Source organism: Blastomyces dermatitidis, assembly GCF_000003525.1.
Source record: "Blastomyces dermatitidis ER-3 genomic scaffold supercont1.5, whole genome shotgun sequence".
In the NCBI taxonomy this organism is placed as follows: domain Eukaryota; kingdom Fungi; phylum Ascomycota; class Eurotiomycetes; order Onygenales; family Ajellomycetaceae; genus Blastomyces; species Blastomyces dermatitidis.
In genome coordinates, this window is record NW_025544778.1 from 304,446 (window position 1) to 328,539 (window position 24,094).

Sequence of the window (24,094 nt, forward strand, 5' to 3'; positions counted from 1 at the left end):
ACTCTATATTGAAGAACTCTATATCTGAGAAAGCTCTACTATCTCTGAGAGACTCTATACTCTGTATCTGAAAAGCTCTATACCTCTATATACATATTTCTCAGATATAGAGACTCTCTGAGCATAAAGACTTCTCAGGTATAAAAACCTCTAAATAGAGCTCTCTTTCAATGTGCGTCTCTATTTATACAACTTTCAATGAAGATCTCAATTACTAATACAATCAGTGTCATTGATGTGTGCTCATTGTAACACTGTATAAACCTACTTGACTCAAATGTCACTATAGGCTGCTGTAATAATTGATGTGTGTTCTATATAATGAGTATTGTAAATAAAATAAAATAAAAAAAGAAATAGAAAAAAAAAAGGAAAAAAGAAAAAAGGGCGTACAAATGCCTGAATTAAAATTTAAATTAACTATATTAATATTGTATGATTACCAAGGGGAATATATCTGTAGAGATCTGCATAGAACGGGGAAGGATGGGGACCAGGCTTATAAACAAAACTGAGAGAGTATGGCAACCAGTTGAAAGGAATCCAAAGGAGCCATAGCAAAATATTAGCTACATAATATGGTATCATAGGGGCCCGCAAAAGCTGAAATAAAGGATTAAAAAGTAAATTACTTTCCTTGCAACATAACCGTGTTTTTCGGGATATATACTTGTCAAGGAGCGAAGAAAAAAACAGTGAGAGACACAATTAAATACTCTTGCTTGAGGGCAGGTCTCAAAGCAGGGTAAACGCTGCTGCAGCCATTGCAGCAGCGCTGAAAAAGTATTTTGATGATGGAATGAGGATAGAGTTTGCGCTACTTGGGAAGTCAATCGGGGGGGAATCGCTAGGGCTCCCTCCAGTTGGACCCGATTCAGTTGGTGACATTTCGTCTCCACCTCGACTTGATTGTGTGGGACTATTTGATACCGGAGGAATTTCACTTGGTGGATCTGTGGTGGCAGTTGGAGTAGTTCCAGCCCCAGTTTCCGTCGGCGGTGTGGTTTCCGACGGGACATCGGTAGGACTGACAGTGTCGGATGGGTCATTTGAGGGCGGAGTTGTGGGAGGTTCTGTGGGAGGTTCTGTGGGAGGTTCTGTGGGAGGTTCTGTGGGAGGTTCTGTGGGAGGTTCTGTGGGAGGTTCTGTGGGAGGTTCTGTGGGAGGTTCTGTGGGAGGTTCTGTGGGAGATTCTGTAGGAGATTCTGTAGGCGTTTCTGTAGGCGTTTCTGTAGGCGTTTCTGTAGGCGTTTCTGTAGGCGTTTCTGTAGGCGTTTCTGTAGGCGTTTCTGTAGGCGTTTCTGTAGGAGTTTCTGTAGGAGTTTCTGTAGGCGTTTCTGTAGGAGTTTCTGTGGGGGATGGGTCCGGTGTTGAGGTAGGAGTAGTAGTGCTTTGCGCCGGGGGTGGGGATGTTTCACCTGGCGGCGCTTCACAGATATCTAATATGCTCACGAAGTTCGGAGCTTTCTCTCGTAGCTCTTTTTCAGGATCCTTTGTATTGGCTTGGATAGCAATGCACCGATGGCATGCTTCTAGACGTGCCTTAAATGCCGAGTTCTCGACGCAGATGACGGCTGCAAGCAAGCTATTTTCGGCTTCTAAGCCGCTAGCTTGGCACTGAAAATAGCAGGCGCGAGGCAACGTATTGCCAGTTTGTCTTCGCTGCAGGGTCGAATATTTTGTCGCGTATTTTGTCGCATACCCTGTTGGATACCCTGCTGTAGTATACTCTGCTGTAGTATACTGGGTCGGGTTCTGAGTTGGATATTGTGGCGGGTACTGGGTTGGAGATTGGGCTGGGTAGGATGTTGGATATGGCTCCTCCGGGGTGGAATTCCTGAACTCGAAGATATCATAGTCCAGTCCAAATAGTCGAGGATTAAGGTAGTAATAGTGTGGTGAGACGATAATTTTGTCCGATGAATCAGGATCCCAGTCGTCTTGGAAGGGTTCAAGAGGAGGGGGGTCATGGCACTCCTCTGGACTGCAGAAGAATTCGGGTGAAGGAAGCCCAACCTCGAAGTTGCAGTCTCCATCCGCTTCATTGCGATTTGGGATGCATAACTTACCGGGAGGACAGCCCCAGATATAATCGGTAGGAACAGGAACAGTAGGTGTAAAGGTGGGGTTAACTGTGCGGGATGGACAGAGAGAGACGGCATAAGTTGCAGTCTGTGTCACTGTGTCTGTAGAACAACTGCCTGGTAAAGTTATACTTATAGTCTCGCCAGGAGCAGTCGTGGTTGTTATAGTGGTCTCAGTTGTAGTTGTAGGGACGGTGGTGACGGTAGTTTCAGTGGTAGTAGTTGGGACGGTGGTTACTGTAGTTTCTGTTGAAGAGACTGTGATGGTGTGATTCTTTGTCTCGGTGACGGTTACAGTAACTGGATAGCCGGGACGGCGGCAGGTCCGTGTATGATGATGCTTCATAGTACGAAAGTTAGCTTCATCCCGAAGCCATAGTTAGCGGTGACAGGATGAGTCCTTACATTGCACCATGAGATAAGTATCGCTGCATCAATGTCTATTAAGGCAGGACGGCCTGACTTCCCGCCAGCAGCTGCTGAGGGTTGGTTCCCTATATTGACCCCTACCTTGACCCCGATGTTATCATTCTGAGCATTTCCCGGTAGTACGCACATGGAGGCCCAGGTCAAAGCAAGCAGGAGTAATGCCATGATGAAGACCTATGGGGAGCGCCCAAGTACGCGAAGGAGGTTGAATGGCCGACCACCCTGCTGTTGCCCGTGAACAGAAGAACAGGCCCGGCGAAAAGGCAAATTTATCTTCAAGACAAATAGCAAGAGTGAGAAAGAAAATGGGAGGAAGATCGGATGAGTAGATGTTGTTATACTTTCGAAAGTGACATGAATAGGGGAAGAAAGGGGAGTAGCAACAAATTGATAGCATGAGACGGGAAAGGGGAAGAGCGGCTTCTTGATTTTTCAATTTATTTATTTTTTATTATTTAATTTATTTTTTCTCAATTGAACTGAAAATTCAAGCTGCATTAGCTTCACTGCATCTCGAATGGAAGCTGACAATGTGAGAGCTCTCTAGGCGGGTTTGAGGGAGGGTCATTTGGGGCTCAAAAATAGGCGACGTCCCGCATTCGCCAAGGCGGCTAAATTTGCCCTAAGCTTTCAATGATCCCCGTCTGGTACCTACGCTGGGCAGGCCTGAAATGGGCGAGCCTGGCTTTCCGCCATTTGTTGATCAGCCAAGAATGATTTTGTCTCGCTGCACGGACTATCCAATGATAGGCCTTTTTAAAAAGGTTCCTGTTAGGAAGCGTGTTTAAGCTGATGTCTCTATTCAATTAGAAGGCATAGTAAACAAGACCAGTAAGAGTGACTTAAGTCGCGGATGTAGCAGCGAAGCACGGACAGGGGGGCCACAACTTTTGGGCAGCAGTGGTACGGAGGTACAGCACAATTTCGTTCTGGTGAGAAACCCAGGAGGGGCTCTCGTCAAGCACATATCGAGCCAGAGCACGGCCTGCAGCTAGAGGTGCGCCTTGATTTTAGCTGCAGCGTGGCGCACCAAGAATGGACGTGGGGAGGAACAGATGGGATGTTCTCCGCCTCCCACCGGGAAACTGAAAATGCATATCATTTTAGTCATGGAGCCTATGTAGCTCCGACGGGCTCTCAAGTATCTCAAATCAGATTTGGGTTAGCTGATAGAAGCGCTAAAAGGGGTTAAGGCTGAAAATGTGTTCGGAAGGCTGTCATGGAAGATATTGTTGAGGTGCAAAGCTCGGACACGCTGATCCTAGACCAGACCCACGTTCAAAAAAAGCCAGCTCTCTCGGGGAATGGTGATGTTGATGTCGCACACGATTTTAAATCCAGCCACACTACACAGTAGACTTCCATCCATGGTTACATGGCTTCTTTTTGGCCGAATACACATGTAGCCACAGACGGTTCGAGTAAATGCGGCCTGAGAAGGATTCATTGACCTGGACGCTGGAGCCCATTTACCTAGACCCAGCACCGATACGAGCTTGATGGCCACTCATCCGCCAACTGTTTATGGGAGCCTCGGGAGGGCACGCAAACAACGTAGACCAAGGCTAGCAGTGAGGGGAAGAGGGGCGATAATCCTGGACGCTCGTGGAGATGGTTACGCTGTGCGGACATGGATAGACGTTGGATACGTGTTTTGGTTTTGAGAGCGCTTGTGCTCGCGACCGCGGATCAAGGTTGTTGCGGCCCGGCGGAGACGAGACTAATTTAGTTAAACAACCACCGAGCAGGACCTTGACACTGACTACGGAGTACTCTACAGAGTACTACACTGTTGACATGTTGACACCCAGTCATCCTTGTTCTTGAGATATGATATTCCCACATAGATCGTCGGATATGCCCGATTTGGGCCTAGTGAGTTGCTTGCGGCGTGCTTGGGGCCTGCAGGCTGGAAGGGAGAACGCCCAACTTGTTCAATTACTGATGATGGCTGCATTGACCCTCCAACCGGCCCGGCCTTCCAATGCTGTGCCGCACTTTACGCCCGTTTTCGGGGGCTATCCCAGCCTATCAGACCGAGCCTGCTGCAGGTGCGTTGTGCGCTTCACAGCAGACTCAAGAGTTAGTACGCAGTAGATGTCGGTGCAACCGTCGCCCACTAATATTATTCCTCTTGTTCGTCCTCCCCTCACACCTCAAGGAAGGGGACCTCGCATCTCACATCTGCCTGTGTAACTCTGGGAGGTATTGCGCTGATGTTGTGGTCGAGGTTCTTGGGATTCATGTAGCTATCCACCCCAAGATCTTAAAACGGACCAAGTCTCCGTCAGCAACCATCCCAGGATGTTGGGGGTCCCGGGTTGATCGGCCCTTCTACCAGCAGTGCGCTGGTGGTGACTGAGCTCTTTTGCCCCAGTAGCCTACAGGTTATGAGACCATTTAGCGTGAGCCCCGCTGTGGTCAACATGCATGGGTTCAATCCCAGAATGGACTTAAATTCCAAACAAATACCCCGGACATTTAACAGTGTCAAGAGACATCCTAGGAGTGTGCCCTAGAAGTCCCTCGAGCCCTAGGACTGAGTCCACTGAGAGGAGCCACTAGGAGGAGCCACTGAGAGGAGTACTGTACTCTGTGGTAGCTGGTCCGAGGGGGGGTGTTGGGGGTCCCGGGTTGATCGGCCCTTCTACCAGCAGTGCGCTGGTGGTGACTGAGCTCTTTTGCCCCAGTAGCCTACACAGGATATCCGGTGGTCTGGGCGATGACAAACATTACCACCCAAGGCTTTTATTTCAGCCATTTTGCCACAGATCTGTTGGGGGTCCCGCGGTTGATCGGCCCTTCTACCAGCAGGCGCTGGTGGTGATTGAGCTCTTTTGCCCCAGTAGCCTACAGATTATGAGACCATTGAACGTGAGTCCCGCTGTGGTCAACATGCATGGGTTTAATCCCAGAATGGACTTAAAAATTCCTAACAAATACCCTGGACATTTTAACAGTGCCAAGAGACATCCCAGGAGTGTGCCCTAGAAGTCCCTTGAGTCCTAGGACTGAGTGGTCCAGTCCATTATTAAACAGGAGCCATTGTGGGGAGACCACTGAAGAGAGTCACTGAGAGGAAGTGCGGGACCCCCAACACCCCCCCTCAGACCAGCTATCACAGAGTACAGTACTTCCTCTCAGTGACTCTCTTCAGTGGTCTCCCCACAATGGCTCCTGTTTAATAATGGACTGGACCACTCAGTCCTAGGACTCAAGGGACTTCTAGGGCACACTCCTGGGATGTCTCTTGGCACTGTTAAAATGTCCAGGGTATTTGTTAGGAATTTTTAAGTCCATTCTGGGATTAAACCCATGCATGTTGACCACAGCGGGACTCACGCTCAATGGTCTCATAATCTGTAGGCTACTGGGACAAAAGAGCTCAATCACCACCAGCGCCTGCTGGTAGAAGGGCCGACCAACCGCGGGACCCCCAACAAGATCATGACATACAAAGCATTCCATAAGCAAAGCCGCCCGGTCACGAACCATGGCGAATTCTTGCTGCTACGTCTGTTTTTCCCGAGGGGTACAGAGCACCTCGTGTTCAATCATCGCTTAAAACAAATCATTCAGTCGTTGACACGACGACCGACTTTCAGACAGTACCTCTGTCCACGAGCTGCAAGCCATCACTCCCAGGATTATTTTCTTTGCCCGTGGGAAGAAATGTGGAAATTAACATGTAGATGTTTCCAGGAATGAAAGGCAGCCACACACTAGTCTGTCCATGCGCATGAAATGGGCATAAGCCTGGGTGATCACTTGGGATCGGTGAGGTGATACAAAACGAATTCAAGCTGTTATTAATAATAATTTGGATGATGGATCAAACATTTGTTCGACTGCCATCTCATGCGAAAAAGCTGGAGTGAGATGGATCTTCTAGCCAATACTTATTAAACCGACAACAGCGAGCGTCGTAAACTAGCCAATATGAGATGGATGAAGAAGCAGGGCTTCAGGTCCATTGGAATCACCACCCACTCAGTATTCGGTATGCCTAATATGGCATCTCCAAACAATATTGTCTTATCAAAATTAGCTTCTGGGACCATTTACAAAAAGAAATTCATGGGTCACTAAATACCTGCAGCGCAATTCGGGTGAAAGAGATAATATTCCCAACACAGCACCAAAATCGCGAACGACAGTCATGACATGGATTTGCTAAACTCATCAAAGGGAAATGGACACGGAGACCCCTGTCACTAGTCAAAGACCGCGGCCAAGCTCCTTCATCCACGCTGATTGGGGCGACGGATTCAGCCGCCTACTCTGTTTAGCATCTGGCTCCCGCACCTGCGAACCCGAAGTCGAAGCTCCAAGACCGTCTAGCTGTTCCCAGCTTTCTTTCCTACCATTTATTGTCAAATTGTAAATGTCTTGAACTGAATCCAAATATAAGACTATTGTCCATTCATCAAGCGCCACCTCTTCTACTGTGGCTACCAAGCCAGTACTATACCAAACTCTACGGAGTACGCCTGCCGATATTACTATATGCCCCGCGTTTAAGAAAACTCGAGTAACGAGGACTAAAACTATCCGCTCCACCTGGCGCCTATTGTTCCATCACTCTGCTTTCCGTCTCATCTCCGGGCTCAGCTTCCTTACCTTATCACGCTACAGTAATATGAAGGTCGCAAGGCGATACTGAACGCAAATTTAGTCCAGAAAGTCGCATTTTACATTTGAGTTTGTCTTGTTCAGCATCCCTAAAGGTTGACCTACAACTTGGCGTATCTTTCGATGGTCATCAAAAAACTACCCCTGTTCATCGGGATTCATCCTCTTGTATGAGATATGAGATTCACTGCGTGGCTCTGCTTTTAACCCTTTCTTCATACCCTATTCTTTACTTTACAGACCTCGATCCGAAAATATCCCAATGGCGCTACGGTGGATAATCGCGACTACAGCCTTTTCTGCGCTTTGGAAGGGGACCACTTCACAAGGACCCCAGGTTGAGGTTAATAAAACCATTGCTACTTGGCCTCTCTTAAGAGGTAAGTTTACCATGCCAACAAATGGATGCGCCGTGGTTTAACCTCCAGATGCTCTACATTTTATCTTCGATTTCTTCTCCAAGTCCTCTATTAATACTTGGTTAGCGAATATCATCCGCGATACAATTTACCTCGATGGTGGACAAATGTCTTGGCAACGGTATTAACCTATCAGTCGCGGATAGCTTGCTTTTGTGATGCTGACTTGAACTTTCCTATGAAGGGGCTACTCGGATGGTACCTATGGACAGTTTGAAATAACCAGTGATTCCTTACCCTATCTGTGTCCTATATTTTATTGCAGTTTCTAACCACATCGCAGATCTTGCCGATGGCTATGCCTTCACACTTAACTTGTCTGTCCCATTTGACACTACAAAAGTTCACTGGACAACCCTTTTCGGCAATATGTCAAGTGTTTCGGGGGCTGCCAATAATATTTTCCCAAACTTCTTCTCGGGAACGATGTTTGCAAATGATTATATGTTCTATTTATATGGGTACGGTTCAGGCTTTGGGCATATTAGAGACTTTGGTTAGCTAACTGAGACAGCGGCCTCACTACAATCACGGATACAAGTAGCCCTCCCGAGGCAGATAGAGTACTAGCATATGAACGAGACCAGTATGGCCCTGCGAGGATCAGATGGAGGCCTGGATTCCGTTTTGATAGAACGAACAACGGTGTCACCCGCTATATTACCCACGGTGCCGGGGTCTCAGTGCCGAGTGAGAACAAGGGCTTTTACTTCAGTGGAAAGCGTGGAGTGAACTGGGGAGAAATTCAAAATCCTGTGCCGGCTGCGAATATAACTGCAAATAGCCTAATTTCTATCGATATGTCCAAAATGATCGATCCAGAATGGTCAAATTCCAGCTTTCCAGATTTTATTCCGGGTCGGGCTGCTGGAGAGTTGGTATGGATTCCGGTTTCCACATCAGGAGCGCTTATTGCGATAGGCGGAGTGCCATACCCCCAAGACATCTCCGTTACCCCAGCAGATAATATCATGCGTGACATAAGGGAGAATGTAAGCAGCCGGAGAACAATTTACACCTTGCAGTCAGGTCATATATCCCTGCTGGGAATACTTTTTACTTACTACTTCCATAGAATCGAACGGGACCCGGGTTCATGCGCAGCGTGCCCATATATGATATTGGCAACGGGAAGTGGTAGGTTTGGTTTACCAATGACTTTCAGTACATCTGAATCTCCATTGATTGCTTATATTATTCTATTTTCAGGTATATGCAAAATACCACGGGAGATTATCCACCAACGTTGGCTCATTTCTGTTCCATTGTTGCCGCGGCACAGGATGGTAGTTCGTACAATGTTTATATTTACGGAGGCTACAGTGGTAGCGACTATTCGGAATTTTCTTACGATAATGCTTACATACTTTCGGTCCCGTCCTTTACATGGATCCATGCATATGATGGAGATAGGAGAGTAGGCCGCCACGGACACAAATGTGTTAAAACATATCCCGATAAAATGTTTGTGATTGGTGGCGTGGAGCGATATGTGGAAGATCGAATACCTATAATCCGTGTTTTCAACCTCAATACTTTAAGGTTCCAAGATACCTACCATCCAGAAGAATGGAGTGAGTATGAAGTGCCAAACTTGGTGACCGCGAAGATTGGTGGAAAGTAAGTGATATTTGAATGATGTTCTTGTTGACTTTGACAGGTGCTGATTTTGTCGATAGTGCCAAGGGTGGTGCAACAACTCTTGAACCTTCGTCGTGGGGTCATGACGATTTACGTGACTTATTTGGTACCAAGTATACGAAACCCATCGAGACTTACTATCCCTACCCTCTGTATAACTCTTCCAGGCCAAGCCCTACAAAGCCACCCGAAGACACCAACGGTGGTGGTGGAAATGGTAGCGGGCTTCCCAAATGGGTTGCTCCAGTGCTGGGTGTTGTTTTGGGCCTGATATTTGTAACAGGCCTGGCTGTACTTTGGCTCCTATGGCGCCGGCGACGGGATAGGGTGTATGCAAGCAGCGAAGGGGTTATCAGTGATAACAGGAAACGGATTATGGGGTGGATGTACGGAATGGGCTTACCGACCCAGAAAACCAATATGACAATGGCCTCTACGGAGATTGGAATCAATGACAAACATACGTCAGCAGCTGCGTTTTCCGAAGTGGGCGATTCAGTGACAACTGCGGCTCCGCATTCGGGAATGGTGTATTCAGACCCAAAGGCACAAGAGGCTGGTGGGGCGCAGGTACATGAAATGCAAGGTAACTATGTCAAGAAATTCCTCGGCCCATCTCCGTTGAACGTGGCCCATGCTGACCTGTTTTCTTTTTAGCTGGACATGTCTCTGCGCCTCTTGAACTACCAACGGAATACAATGTCGCGCCCACCACAACTCGCGCACGAGTAGTTAGCGACGCTTCAACCTTTAGAAGTCCAGTTTCCCCGGAACCTCCTTCACCCCAGCCAAATCCAACTTTTCCTTCCCAACCTACCCATGGCCGGAATAACTCGTCTCTCTCGAGCACTGCGTTCAACCTTTCCACCAGTAACGCCCCAATAACGGAAGAACAGAGTTCGCAGAGACGCGGATACGTATCTGGGTTTACTGAAGACCTCCCAAATCCAGAGCCTGAGCCGACGGGCCGCACGAGCAGGCTTTCATGACGCTATTTCGCCAATTATTTTCCTTCTCCTTTCAGTCGGTATTTTCCGCTTTGATTCTAATCTTTTATGGCCGATCTATAAATGCTTTGCATTACGGTGATGGATATGATTTTCGCATTATATTTTACGTAGTTCCTCTCAAGCCGCGCCGAATTTGCCCGGAGTTTCTAACCAAGTCGATATATATCTCGGGGGTAGTTTCCCACGTCTCGGCAATTCCCGTATTTTGCCAACTCTGTCTACCTACACTCCATTCCTGTTTACTCCCTACCTCATCCCAATCATTTATTCCGGAAACTGGTTTTATAGTTGAAGATTTAGGTTTGCACTTGCCTCGAGAGATATTTCCCGGCTAGCTAGCGCATTATAAATCGGGATATGCATTCTGATATTGCCACTGGGAACAGGTAGTCAAGATTGATAATACAAAGGCTAGAATGAATAATATTAATCCTGTGTTACTGTAGTAGAAGAGATAAATTCCTCGCTCCTGATCTTGTCCTACTAATAATGGACTTATGACGTTAAAAGCATGTATTACAGTTCTAGTGCCGGGTAATCTAACAGGAACTACTTTTATCTTACCTTGCAAACTCGAAAACGAGAATATATTGTTATATCGATAGATACCATAAATGCAAAATGAAATCCAGTATTCTATATCAAAACAAATGGGGTGTGCTAAAGAACAAAATAGATCCAAAGAAACAGCATGCACAAAAGAGTGTATCCGCCATTTATAGTGGCGAAAAGAGAGACAAACCTCCACCCTTTTTCAAATTCTAGCAAGGAAAGAGGCTTCCAAGTCACCGCCACGGCCACCCACACGGACCCATTGATTATTATGCGGCCTGCTTAAGACACTCTTAATCTGCTCCACGGTGACCTGCCTTACTTCCGTGGCAGGGTTATAACTCACCCCTGAAACCCCGGAGACCTCATTATCGGTCATGGGAGCATTTGCCAACCCATCCGCGCGCTTATACACAGACACCACAGCAACACCGTCTAGGCCCAGATTATGCTGCAGGGCCACAGTTGTGTACGGCGCAAGTCGATTATTCGCCCACCCTCTGAGTTGCCAGACCAGCTCTGCGCATTGAGCGAGCCCGGTGGCGCCTAGAGGGTGGCCCTTGGATATCAGGCCGCCGGATGGGTTGACGACTACGCGACCGCCATGAGAGATGTTTCCGCTGCGGACGAATTGGCCAGCCTTACCGGGCTCGCATAGTCCCAACGCATCGATGGTGGCCAGCTCGTTGGCGGCGAAGCAGTCGTGCAGCTCGCAGACGCCTACGCGTGCGACTGGCGTGTTTGCTTCTGCGAGCGCGGCGACGACCGCACGCTTTGTCATCTGGAATCCGACGAGATCCATGGACGAGGATCCAAATGTCTCGGCTTGGTCACTAGAATTCTGTAAATCGGGCTGGATCGCAAGACGTATTTTTTTTTCTTTTTTTTTTTGTGGGGGGGGGGGAAGAGGACCAGGGATTTCCAAGAGAGAGAGTTGCTTACGTGACTATTGCTTGCCCTGCGATTTCAATAGCTTTGCTCTGGTGCTCGGGATGCTTGTGCAGCCACCGTTCTGACACAAGGACAGCAGCAGCAGCGCCGTCGGAAGTCGGGCAGCTTTTTTGCCATTGGAAGGAGATATTAGTAACGGTTACGGTCCCGCGCTGCGTAGACAGCCAAACTAGGCGGAAAAACTCACCATTGCAGCTTTGTGACTGGGCCATAAAGTGCGGGGCTCTTCTTGATCTCATCGAGTGTGTATATTGTCTGGAATTGGCTGTAGGGGTTCTTCGCACTGTTTAGGTGGTTGACTCTGGCTATTTCGGCTAGTCTGGTACAGCATCATGTCTTGATAGCAAAAAGAGATTGATTAGTTGCACACGGGAAGGATGCTTCGAGCGGAACACGGAATAAGAAAAAAAAAAGGCAGTGTAATTAATACTTTTCAATATATTCCAACCCTGCATTGCCGAACAGGCTGATGTTTCCCGGCTCGCTGTTTGGGTTGAGGTCGAACATCTTCTCAGCATGGAGGCCCTACGGCACGGATCGGTCGGTGAAAAACTTCTTCAGGCGACCAGCCATCATTTTTCAAAACCAATGACCAAAGCGATATCTGCGCCACCCAGGCTGAGGGATTGGCGAGCAAGATAAAGACCTGACGAGCCAGTCGTGCAGGCATTGTTGACGTTGATAATCGGGATACCGGTCATACCTGTTTCTCCCATTATATCGTATAGTACGGAGTGAGTAAGTATGGGATTCCATTCCTATACGGAGCAGGAGGGAAATGAAGCGGGCTATCTATACCGAACTGGTAGAAGACTCTCTGGCCCGAAGTCGAGTCGCCATAGGCATAGCAGGCAAAGCCCTGTTCAACTTCATCGTAAGTGATTCCAGCATCTAGAAGGGCTTTTGTGCCAGCCTCAAGGCCCATCTGGGGATAATCTCTCTTGGGGTTTGGCTTGAGGAAAGGCGACATGCCCACGCCTAGCACATAGACGCGATCGCCAAGTTGGCGCCGTGATTGGGGCGCCATTGTTGCGGGGAATAGATGCGATTTGTAGCTGTGGAAGTGGTACCCGACACGGAAAGACAAGGAAATTCTACGGTGACGATGGCATATTATATAGTTAGTTATAGCACAGGACAGATAACTAATAGCTAAAAAATCGAAGCCTGAAGATAAACAAATCGAACGACTATTATAGCCAACCCGGTTCAAGTTTTCCATCCTCCGCTTCGGAAGTTTGTCGAGAGTCTACAGATTACAGCTAACGTACTGCGTAGTTACTCCATTGTAGTTAAACAAAGAGCCGGCTGTAGCCTGGGAGTTGGTAGATAGCCGGAGCGGCGACGAGGTTGCGGGTATGGGGTAGATAATATTTTAATATTGTGGAATATTTTTTGGAGCGGTTTTGGCTTTGAGAGCGATTGTGAAGACCTTGCAAGTTGCAAAAGGCAGAGCCGGACAGCCAAGAGCCAATCCGCGGGCCGAGGTGTGTGTGTTGTGTTGTGTGTTGTGTACGCATATATGTTTCTGTTTGTACGGTGGTGAGCGGGTGAGATAGGTAACTAGTTAACTTATTAGAGAGTTCGATATTCTTTCTTGTCTAGACTCATAGATCCACAGGTCAGAGGCATATAAATAATAATAATAAAGACGCCATCATCCCTTCTTCTCGCTCGCCTGGCGAGAAATGAGAGTAGAATTAGTTTAGTAGAATTAGTAGAATTTAGCAGAATTGGCCCGTTCTAACTATTTACCTGGGAATGGACGAGATGAGGAGGTGAGGTTGAAAAAAGAGTGCTTAGTCAACTCTAGCATCAGAATCTCTCCAACACAACACACACAACGACACATATAAGTTATACTAACCATAGCTATTATTATTATAGACAGAGTATAGATACGCGGCTTAGCATATCTAACCTCCCTCTCTGTCTTCTCACCCGTTTGGATCCTGCCATGTGTTGGAATTATGTATGTACGTTCAGCGTGTTCTTGTACAGTAACTAAGTAGTTATCCACACCCAGAAGAGAGGAGAAAATGCTCATTCCAACAATGCGAGTTAGCCTCGGACCCTGACTGCTCGCGGATCAACTTGGGTGGGGGGACATAACTATATTAATTGGACATTGAATGCCCCGGCGGCCCTATCTCTCAATATTACAGAGTATGCTGCTAGCTGCCATCACTAAGTTAAGTTACCCTATTAAGTTATTAGTCGGCGTTGATAATAGGCACAGACACAAGATACCCATAACTTTCTGAGCGTGGGACCAAACCAACCGCAATAATGACGCCAGGATCAATCTCCAGCAAGCCGCGAAGAGTGGTTTCAATGCCACATGAAAAATTCGGCAAAAATGGGCCAGAAAACATGCGCCAGCCTAGGTTACAGAAGCTTGTCTCCCGCCCCGGGGCTCTTCTCCTCCAAAAACTGCTGAGTCAGTAAGTTAGTAACTAACTTAGCCGGCCGCTAAACTGCCGCCAATTCGTCCCCAGAAAACAGCTGCCCGCACTCCCCAAGAGAGAAGCGATGGTCGCATGGAGCCCGCAGAGGGCAGTTATATATAATATAATATCCAATATATATCACCGGATGGACCTTGACCTGAGAGGCGCTCTTCTTCTCCCCTTTCAAGCTCTTTCAATCACCAAGGTGCGCGCCCTCGAAATTGGCCTATATGCCTGGAAAGTGTGAGGCAGTTAAAAGCCGCTGGGAACCTCTAGTCCATAAGTTAATTATAACTTACATATATCTATCTACATACCATTACCACCCAGCGCAGACAACCACAAAGGACAACAGAGAGGAATCCCCAGCTCAGCTTCAATTATATCTTATTTGATCATCCTTTCAACGTTTGTACGCTTTTATTCCTTCTCTTCTCTTCTCTTCTCATTTCTTCTCCTTCCCTCGTGGCTGCCGTCTTTCACGGCGCCTGCGCTTCTCCTCCTCCTTCCCCAAGCTCTCTCCTGGTTGGTCGTCTCCTTCCTCCGCTCATGGATAAACAACAATAACAACAACAACTACCTACTACTACTACTACTGACAGATAAATAATCTTCCTCCCCCTATATTGTTTATCTCTCCTCCTCGCCTCTTCTTATCCTCTTTTCCCTCTTGATATATCAACCGTTCCTCGTTCGTTTACCTCCCTCAAGCTGAGCATCATCATCAGCCAATAGCATTACCACTGGTATATCTTCCTCTTCGTCTCTCTCTCGATTCGCCTATCCTACCTACAGCCCAGTTGGAAAGCTTCTGTTACCTTTTTTCCTGTTTAGTCCTCTGCTTGGGCCCACAGTCTCTCGTTTCATCACAGACAGAGCAAGCCATCTCACTGTCAAGGATCCTCCCACCTAGTTAGATAGATCCTCTCGACGCTGTCCTGCCCTGCTGGTCTTGGTTTTTCCATTTTAGTAAACTGTTGCTGTTGATACGCCATTTTTTGTTCCTCTAGCACGCCAATTGATCGCTATGGCTTCTCCGTTGTCTTCCACCCCGGTTGAGATTTTGGAGAGCCCTTTGGCTCCGGCGCCCGCAGCAAATACCGTCCTAACCCCGCTACAATGGAAAACGCTCATGGCCCTGGCGGACACTGTTATCCCCTCAATCAGACCAAAAAGTGCCGGAGGGTGCCCGAGTGACTGTATGATCAATGATGCTGAGTTTGCCATTGCATCTCATAACCTTATGTCCATCCATGAAGGTTCTGCACACTCCGATGTTGCCGTCCGCTTTCTCGCGGAAAATGCGTCTTCTGTTCCCGGATTCAAAGAGAGCATGTGTCGTGTTCTCGGTCAGCAAGTCCCGGACGAAGCTAGGCGCGGCATCAGCGTCATCCTCAACGCCCTTAATAGTCGCCCCGTTTCCCTCGCCTTGACCGGATATGCTGCCCCTATTCAGTGTCAGCCCTATCCTATTCGCGAAGCAATTTTTCGGGGCTGGGCTACTTCAGTTCTTCCACCAATGCGCACCGTATATCGTTCATTGATTGCGCTCTTCCACAAGGCGTGGATTCCCTTGAGTCCGACGCTCCCTGCTCTTGTTGGATTCCCTAGAGTACCGGTCGGTTTCACTACCGCTGAAGGTTATCCTTACGAGTTTCTGCAACTCCCTCCTGGCGACAATACCGAAGCTATCTACGTAGATGTGGTCATCATCGGTAGCGGCTGCGGTGCCGCTGTGGCGGCAAAAAATATTTCGGAAGCAGGCCACAGTGTCATTGTGGTTGAAAAATCTTATTACTGGTCAGAGAAGCACTTCCCCATGACAATGAAGGAGGGAACCTCAAATTTGTTCGAAAACGGGGGCGCCACTGTTTCTGATGATGGCTCGGTTGCCGTCATCTCGGGTTCCACATGGGGCGGGGGCGGAACGATTAACTGGTCGGCATCGCTGCAGACACAGAACTATGTTCGTCAAGAATGGGCAAAGAAGGGGATGCCATTTTTTACCTCTTCGGAATTTCAGAAATCCCTTGATCGTGTCTGTGAGCGCATGGGCGTTAATACAGAGCATGTTAAACACAACAGTGCGAACCGTCTCCTACTTGAGGGTGCACGAAAGCTAGGTTATGCTGCCACGACAGTCCCTCAAAATACGGGCAATCAGGAACACTCTTGCGGACACTGCACCCTGGGGTGCGGATCTTGTGGGAAGAAGGGGCCCCAGGTGACATATTTGGCTGACGCTGCTCGCGCAGGAGCGCAATTTATCGAAGGTTTTCACGCTGATAGAATATTGTTTAGAGAGGGCAATGCTGGGAACTGTCTTGCTCATGGCGTTGAAGGAACTTGGACATCAAGAGACATCAACCAGGGCGTCTGTGGAGAGCCGGTTATTAAGCGCAAGGTGGTAATCAAGGCCAAAAAGATCATTGTGTCTTGCGGTTCCTTGCAAAGCCCCCTGTTACTGCTTAGAAGTGGACTGAAAAATCCACAAATTGGGCGTAATCTGTACTTGCATCCAGGTGAGTCCATGCCCTAGTTGGCTTTCCTGAGTGTCAAGTTGAGTTTTCATATGAGTGCTAACGGTTTGACTTAAATCATGAAGTTGTTATCCTGTCTGCAGTATTTGGGCAAGAAATGAAGCCATGGGAAGGCAGTATTCTCACCTCGGTGGTAAACGAATTTGAAAATTTGGATGGCCACGGCCACGGGGCAAAGATCGAAACCCTAACGACAGTCCCCTCGTTCTTCCTCCCAGTCTTTCCTTGGAACAATGGACTTGAGTATAAACGCTTTGTCTCAAACCTTCGTAACATGGCCGGGCTTATCACCCTCACCCGCGAACGATACGGCGGGAGAGTTTACCCCGATCCCGTCGATGGAAGATGTAGAATTTCGTATACCCCATCCCATTTCGATAGAAAGAACATGATTGAAGCAGTTATTGGAGCTGCAAAAATTGCCTACGTTTGCGGCGCTCAAGAAATCTACACTACTAGTCGCGACATTCCAACGTTCATTCGCCCTGAGCGTCTAGCAACTGAGGCTTGCGGCCCCGAAGCAGGTATCAATCATTCCGCATTCCAAGCCTGGGTCAAAAAAGTGCGCCATACCTATTCTCCATTGACCCCCGAACACACCGTTTTTGCAAGTGCCCATCAGATGGGTACCTGCCGTATGGGCACGTCACCGAAAACTAGCGTCGTGGATCCTAGTGGAAAGGTCTGGGGAACCGAAGGGCTTTACGTCGCTGATGCGTCTGTTTTCCCAAGCGCTAGCGGTGTGAATCCGATGATAACGAACATGGCCATTTCAGATTGGACCAGCCAGAACATTGTGAAGGTCCTTCACGGTGAGAGGGTTCCTAGTGGCCCGCGACTGTAGAGAAGCGATCTGAAACGCTCGCAACCGAACAATCTGTCAGATAAAGCGATCATGTAATATACGACTTACCTAGAGTGGAGTCTACCCAGACCGATGATGGCATTGTTCCGTCCAAAGCTGGGAGCTAGCTAGGCGGTGGATCTTCCTTCTCCTCTCCTATTATTATCTCAACACCACCGCTCTTTTGATTTCTTCCTCACCCCCCATCATGTATATAGCCTGGGTAGATGAAGAACAGGTATTATTATGGACCAAAAAGCTCACTATTTCCTTTTTATAGCAGAAAGTAAGGAGTGCTCGCATACAAGCGACAGTAGGCCTGCAACAAGGGTGAAAAGCCCACGGGTGAGGGCGTCCACATCAATGGAGCTCAAGGGGGGGGTAGCAGAGTATCAAGATATTGGAACAGGAAGGCCAACGGAAAAGAAGAGGAATTCTAAGGAAAGGGCTCCTGTTGGTATCACACAGTCCCAACACTGTGCTGCCAGTGCAGAGCAGCCAACTTGGCAGACATATACATGTTCATAACATCCATCCTATCTTCTTCTATACAGGCTCTACTCCAATGGATCTGCTGAGGGTTTGTTAAGTCACGTGATTTTAGCCGCTCTCCTCCAGCGGCTCAACCCATGTTCTTTGTTCGAATAACTAACTGCTGCGTACACAGGCTTCAACGCTCTTTGATAGTGATAGTTCCTGTGGGGGAAAAAGCCTAATAATTATTAATGGGGAGCTTTGTGTGTGTGTGTGTGTGAATGGGAATTGTCAAGCCTGGCAGGTTTACTCAGCCACCTTTGTGATTGCGTGATGGGCTTCATCTAACATAAACTCCCAAGTCACTGGAAGCACCCGGCCTTTCCTCTCATTATCTGAGGCGAACTGTTGGTTGTCTCAGCACCATGGAACTTCCGCTCGATGCTATGGCTAATGCTAGATTCCAGGATGAGATGTTTGACGTGAAATGGCGTCATCACCCACGCCCACGATTACGATTCATCAGGGAGCAAAAAGGCAGCCAGGTAAAGAATATGGGAATATTCCCTCCTCTGCCGTCGCCTCCTGCAAAACTGTATAAAAAGCAGCTATATTGCCTTTATCTTTGCCTTTTCTTTTTCTTTTTATTTCTTTTTTCTTTTCTTTTCTTTCCTTTTTTCCTTGTCATAAACGTTAATTTAGACCGTTATTCTTAACGTTTTCCCCAGTCCTTTCTGCTTTTTACATACACCACCCTTTCTTGTTGTTGCACTGGCTGCATATATTCATATATACATATATACCCTATTCTTACATATTTTTAGAAAAGCTAAAGCCAACGCGGTCATCTCGCTACATGCCTACTGGTAGGTATTGCTCCGCATCCACAATTACGGGACTTGAGTTTTTTTTTTTTTTTTTGAGCTGGTTCTCATTATCCCAGAACCTGTCCTTCACATTCTATTAAAATAGCCTAGTATCCTTCTACCACCAACGCAGATCTCCCACACTCAACAGAAGGGGAACGTGGAAACTCCAACGGATCCCCACACGCCGAAGCTCAAAGCTAGCCTGGGCTTATTCAGGTTCCTCTAAAATCAGCACTCCCGTCGGATTTTTATGTCACCTAACGTATACAATGTTACAAAAGGATCCAACCAGCAAGTTAAGTGACTTGGAGAAGCGCCAGCTTGCATTCGTTTTATACAGTAGTGATGTAACTATTGACAGCGAAGTCCGTTGCCCAAAAGGGCAGAAACTATCCTCCAGTTTACTGTCGAACTCTTGGACTAGGACTAAATCATGCGCACGCCACGAGAAGCTCAAAGGCAAGCTAAGCGAGTACATATTTGACCTGATTAAGTTCGAAGTCAGCGAAAGGATCGATGACTACACCAGACAGCGCGGGAGCATTACAGAAACAGAGCAATACCTACGGCAACTAAACCACATGTGGATGGACAGTTCTAGATTTGCAAAGGAATACGGCAAGCCGACGGGAGCATGGCCTTATCAAATGAATAAGTGCGACGCCTGCATGGTTGCGCGAGTAGCACAGAATGCCATTGCTTTAAAACAGCTTAGGGCATTCCTAGAAGCTCGTGCCTTAAAGACTCGTTCCCAGCGTGAGAACGCATCCCAACCCAGACTGCTATTTTGGGCAAAAGCTTTTTTGGATTTCCATGAAACGAAGGTTAGGAATCGTCTGCCACGATCAAAATCGCTGTCCCACTCACATGATCGCCCGCGGCCATTAGCTGAATCTGTACCCGAGCGCAAGCTGAAAACAGATTGGACAGAGATGACGAGGGCTACTATCGAAAAATGGCAGGGGCTTGAAGCGTCTGCTACAGTACCTACGAACGAAACTTATTCAGGTCATGGCCTGGATTGCTATACTGCCGCAATGATAAAACGGTCAATGACTGTGGGTCGTATGGAGCATGATCGTCAACGATCTCGCCGTACCCGTCAACAATTATCCCGGAACCCATTGGCCGACAAATCCATCTCAAATATTACTGATCACTATCACACCCTCGGCCGCAGCCAGAGCCTCAGCCACCGCCGCAGTAACGAAAGTGAATATCTCATCAAAAACGATCCCAGGACGCCAGACGGCGAACCGCTCTCCAGTGGCTACAGCCAACTGGGCAATTACCCCTGTCCGGACGCGGAAGCTCCAAAATCCCGTCGCTACTCAGTCGCATCGCTTTCTTCTAACTATAGTCTCTCACCCCCCGCTACGCCGGTTATAGAGCAGCCCACGAGCCGGGGGAATCGCTATAATGATGCGCTGTTTTCGTCTGCGGCTAGTGAAACCCGTACCGCAACGGCCTCTGGGACAGCCGCGGTGTCTACTACCTGTGCAGGCGCAGGGCACTATGGCCGAAACGGCAATTGCGATACTAATCTCGAAAATGTACCCGGTCTTGAACACGATAACGATGCCCGCTATGAAAGAAAGTATAGCAGATCCGACGCGGCAAAAGTGGCACATCAGTGGGCACAAGGTTCTCAGCAGACGTCAGGCGCAGGCGATTCGGATTCAGAGTGGGACGACGATCTCGTTCATGAGAGTGATGAGGGGCATTCTCATCCTGGCGGTGAGCACCAAGATGGAGACGGTCGTGCCAATGGCGTTGGTTACGGTATTTCTAACCGGGGGCTGTGGGGTTTGGAGTCAACGCGGTCGGGAGACGATGATGGCTATAGTCATGGTTATGGTTACAATGTTGCTAATTAGGGGCCGTGTGATTTGGATTCAAAGGATCTGCCGAGCCCGGTCGAACAACCCGGAGGACTGGCACGGCCGCCTAGGCATGCAGCATCGAGTGCTTCAGTTCTAACTACGTTGAGTGGGTTACTTGAGGACCGGGGAGAGGAGTGGAACAATGCTGCTATGTCTAGACGTCGTTGAATATTGGCCATTTTCCTACTTTCTCTTTTCTGTTTGTCTGTGATTGCCTTTTTGATGCTCAAACTTGATATATATACCCAAACCGTTTACCTGTCTCTGTCTCTGTCATGGCTTTTTTGTATTGTATTGTTAGCTTTTGTAAATTACAGTACAACCACTGTGAACCGTTTACTTCTTCAGCAGAAGACAATAAGAACACTGTAAAATAATTTTAATTAATATTAGCGTCGAATTAGTTGGCTATTTTGGGTTGTAGTTTCCCTCGTGGGTGAGACTATTCAAGGCTGTTATACATACATGGCTTGGTGAAATAAAGTCAAGGCCAAGGTGAGCGGGGTGAAAAAGGGAGACCCAAAGAGAAAGGGAGACAACCTTGAAGAGAATAAGTAAATGATGTTATTTTTAACGAGTAAAACGAAGAGAAGGTAGAAAAAAAAGGTCCAATAAAAATGTATTTAGAATAGAACGGGAAGGAAGAAGAGAAAAAAAAAGATAACTATTGGGTAAAAAGGGATGGTTGTCACATAGGCGCTTCTATAATACCAATCCCGTAGAGAGAAAAATAGGGCAAATAAAAGAAAAGTATAAAGTAGCAGCTGAAAGAGGAAAAGGTGGGTCAATCCAATGATGGTGAATATGACACACGCGAAAACACCATGAATAAAGAGGCGATAAATGAGAAAAAAACGAAAAGAAAAGAAAAGTAAGAAAGGAGTAAAGTAGGTGATTTACTGTAAGGGAGGAAAGGAGGGGGGTGCCACCAAAACGTAACGAGTGAACATGACTATAACCAGATGTCGGCATTAGATAATAAAGCGGGGGGAGAATGATGTAGCGAAGAACGTAAGAGTAAAAACCAAGCAGAACAACACATATACAAGGGGCAACGAATAGAAATATTAAGCGCCATCTGGGGAATATGATTTTAATAACCAACCCTAGCCAGGGGTAGGAAGCAAAACGTTATGCACGAGGTAATGAAGGTTTGCAGGAGAATCAGAACATCAGTCCCCATTTGTCGTTCTTGTAGGTTATTAAATTTAAAGAGGGAGTATTACTTTTGTCGTATACTCCCGTTGAGCCGATGGCTGACGGCGGCTTTCATGCCGTCCGTCTGTGGAGAAAATGAAACAGTTTTCCGTCGAACGCTACGCGATAACAGATTCCGTGAAACCGACTCATCCTCTTCTCTAACAGGTGCTGGGTCTGCTTGGACATCGGCGGATGCTCGCTTTTCATTTTCTTCGTCGACTAATTTCTGTGCTGCATTACGTGACCGTTCATATCGAAGAGTGACGTCACCACCCGTCCAACGGGTATTCAGGAACCGGTCCCAAATGGTGAAAAACGGCTGGGAGAAGTTGGTTTTGATACCCCAGCTTTGGTGATGGATGTCATGGTAGGCAGCATTGTTGGAGGTGAAATGTTGGAGGGGGTCGAAGGGGAATGCATAGCCGCAATGATCATCGACTGTTTTGATTGTTGAGCATGTGAAAAACCAAATTCCTTGACGGGTGGTCATTCTTGTGAGGAGAAATGCCACGCCGCCAGAAGCGGTATCGAGGAGGAAACCTTCAATCGGGTGGTTGTATAATGCACCAAAGGCGTAGGGCACGTACAGGCGATGATGGCGGGAATGGAAGGTTGCTATATGATTGCTCCATAGTCAGATGTCTAAGTTCGGCAGATGCGCAAAAATTTTTGCTTTTCCTGGAGGATCGACCATGAGCTGGACTTACTGTACAGCCATTTGTTTAGGTGCATTGCGCGGTGCCAAAAATATTGCCATGTGTCCATGATGAACGCCGCGGAAGCGAATTGCAAAGCTGGTACTAAATACCAGTAAATGGCGTGGGCTACATTCATTTCCCAACTAGCAAACGCGGGGACCACCACGGATTCTCCGGCGGCTGTTAGAACATTTTGCGTCAACCATTGATATCGGCCACCAGAGATTGCAGCAGCCACCGTCGGGTACGATGACAGCTTCTCGGCTAATCCTAGCGCATCGATTCCGATGACGGAGAGAGCGGAGGGGATCATGTGCTGAACGAGTCGCAATCGCTGAGCCCAGAGCGCAACATTGTATTCATCCTTGCCCGCATATTGAGGGCTATCAAAATATCCCAACAAAACGCCACTTGCAAGTTGGATCACCTGTTGCACAACCACATCCCGAACAACCTCTCGCCGTGTGACACGGTTCCGTTTTAAAATCTCAGCAGGGGTATGCAGGCGGTACTGGGGGAAGTAGTCGTTGACGTCGATCCAGTGAAATATCAGAGACACCATCCAGTACGCGACTATCGTCATGATTTGGCCCAGGGCACTGTCGGGGATCGGAGGGATCAGGGGTTCGCGGAGAGTGAGGGTGTAGGTCGGAAGAGGCGGCAAATCCGAGTAGACCGTCGCGTTGGCCATCTTGAAGGTGCTGCTGCCGAGCGCAACAAACCCAAGCCCAGTGGGCTCTAGCGGGAGGGCAGCTTTTCTGTTCGATTATCCAGGGGGCGAAGGCGATCAGGGCGAAGTTGGGTTCAAGGGGTGGGGCGGAAAAAAGCGCGAATTAAGCAGCAAGGTTGATAGGGGCGGGTGGTGAGGATGAACTACTTTATCTGTAAGGGCGTCCCGTGCTTCTGGGTTTCTGGGTTTTATTATAGTTCTTCTTCGTTGTTCGCTGAAGAATGGAATATCGAATACAATGTCCAGCAAACTTATGAGCGTGGGAGGATTTGAAGACTCGGGGGATTCGGGGACTATTGGAATTTATTGGAGCTGGCCAAAGGGTCCGCCGAGTAGTCAATTATAAAGCGCCAAGGCGGGAGGGGATCCGGGGAGGGGAAAGAGTAAGGAGTGTAGGGAAGGAAGGACAGGCTGCGAAGAGTCAAGAGATGGAGGCAGTGAAGAGAAGAGAGAGAAGAGAGTGAGGAGGAGAGAGGGAGAAGAGAACAAGACGAGAGGTAGAATCGGATGAAGTTGAAGCTGTTGGCGAGATCTTGATATACAAAAAAAGATCCCGCAGCCGACGCTGCGCTGACTGATACCGGCTGAGTCATCAGGGGCTGCACGTGATCCGTCGCTTCTCGCGTCTGGCTCCGGCCGAATCCGGTAACACGCCACCGGAGAACGTGGATAGATACTTTATTATTAA

At 48.0% G+C, this 24,094-nt stretch overlaps 7 protein-coding genes across 7 annotated transcripts; 4 read left to right on the forward strand and 3 right to left on the reverse strand.

Annotated features, from left to right (window-relative positions):
• Positions 1-275: 275 nt before the first annotated feature.
• BDCG_17006 (uncharacterized protein) lies at positions 276-5,169 on the reverse strand. Its single transcript, XM_045426174.1, has 2 exons — positions 2,490-5,169; positions 276-2,424 (listed from the first exon to the last, which is right to left on the reverse strand). Exons 1-2 carry the CDS (start codon positions 2,676-2,678, stop codon positions 736-738), a joined length of 1,878 nt encoding a protein of 625 aa, XP_045280982.1. The 5' UTR covers positions 2,679-5,169; the 3' UTR covers positions 276-735.
• BDCG_04697 (uncharacterized protein) lies at positions 4,371-5,515 on the forward strand (the record flags this gene model as incomplete). The annotated part of the gene is made up of 4 exons (XM_045420341.1): positions 4,371-4,564; positions 4,795-5,021; positions 5,116-5,387; positions 5,474-5,515. The coding sequence occupies 4 exons, from the start codon at positions 4,371-4,373 to the stop codon at positions 5,513-5,515; spliced, it is 735 nt and encodes a 244-aa protein (XP_045276468.1).
• A 440-nt stretch (positions 5,516-5,955) lies between these two features.
• On the forward strand, positions 5,956-10,849 carry BDCG_04698 (uncharacterized protein). The gene is made up of 9 exons (XM_045420342.1): positions 5,956-7,525; positions 7,631-7,685; positions 7,749-7,789; positions 7,848-8,025; positions 8,079-8,556; positions 8,640-8,701; positions 8,774-9,184; positions 9,244-9,791; positions 9,863-10,849. The coding sequence occupies exons 1-9, from the start codon at positions 7,408-7,410 to the stop codon at positions 10,192-10,194; spliced, it is 2,223 nt and encodes a 740-aa protein (XP_045276469.1). The 5' UTR covers positions 5,956-7,407; the 3' UTR covers positions 10,195-10,849.
• Positions 10,850-10,969: 120 nt separating this feature from the next.
• Positions 10,970-12,745, reverse strand: BDCG_04699 (acetyl-CoA acyltransferase; the record flags this gene model as incomplete). Its single annotated transcript, XM_045420343.1, has 6 exons — positions 10,970-11,600; positions 11,710-11,823; positions 11,906-12,037; positions 12,149-12,243; positions 12,312-12,421; positions 12,517-12,745. The coding sequence occupies 6 exons, from the start codon at positions 12,743-12,745 to the stop codon at positions 10,970-10,972; spliced, it is 1,311 nt and encodes a 436-aa protein (XP_045276470.1).
• An 810-nt stretch (positions 12,746-13,555) lies between these two features.
• On the forward strand, positions 13,556-18,127 carry BDCG_04701 (long chain fatty alcohol oxidase). The gene is made up of 3 exons (XM_045420344.1): positions 13,556-13,694; positions 13,784-16,690; positions 16,774-18,127. The coding sequence occupies exons 2-3, from the start codon at positions 15,196-15,198 to the stop codon at positions 17,550-17,552; spliced, it is 2,274 nt and encodes a 757-aa protein (XP_045276471.1). The 5' UTR covers positions 13,556-13,694; positions 13,784-15,195; the 3' UTR covers positions 17,553-18,127.
• An 817-nt stretch (positions 18,128-18,944) lies between these two features.
• BDCG_04702 (uncharacterized protein) lies at positions 18,945-21,507 on the forward strand. The gene has a single exon (XM_045420345.1). It carries the CDS (start codon positions 19,165-19,167, stop codon positions 20,770-20,772), a length of 1,608 nt encoding a protein of 535 aa, XP_045276472.1. The 5' UTR covers positions 18,945-19,164; the 3' UTR covers positions 20,773-21,507.
• On the reverse strand, positions 21,143-24,093 carry BDCG_04703 (C4-hydroxylase). Its single transcript, XM_045420346.1, has 2 exons — positions 22,686-24,093; positions 21,143-22,593 (listed from the first exon to the last, which is right to left on the reverse strand). Exons 1-2 carry the CDS (start codon positions 23,365-23,367, stop codon positions 22,001-22,003), a joined length of 1,275 nt encoding a protein of 424 aa, XP_045276473.1. The 5' UTR covers positions 23,368-24,093; the 3' UTR covers positions 21,143-22,000.
• Between the last annotated feature and the right edge of the window lies 1 nt (position 24,094).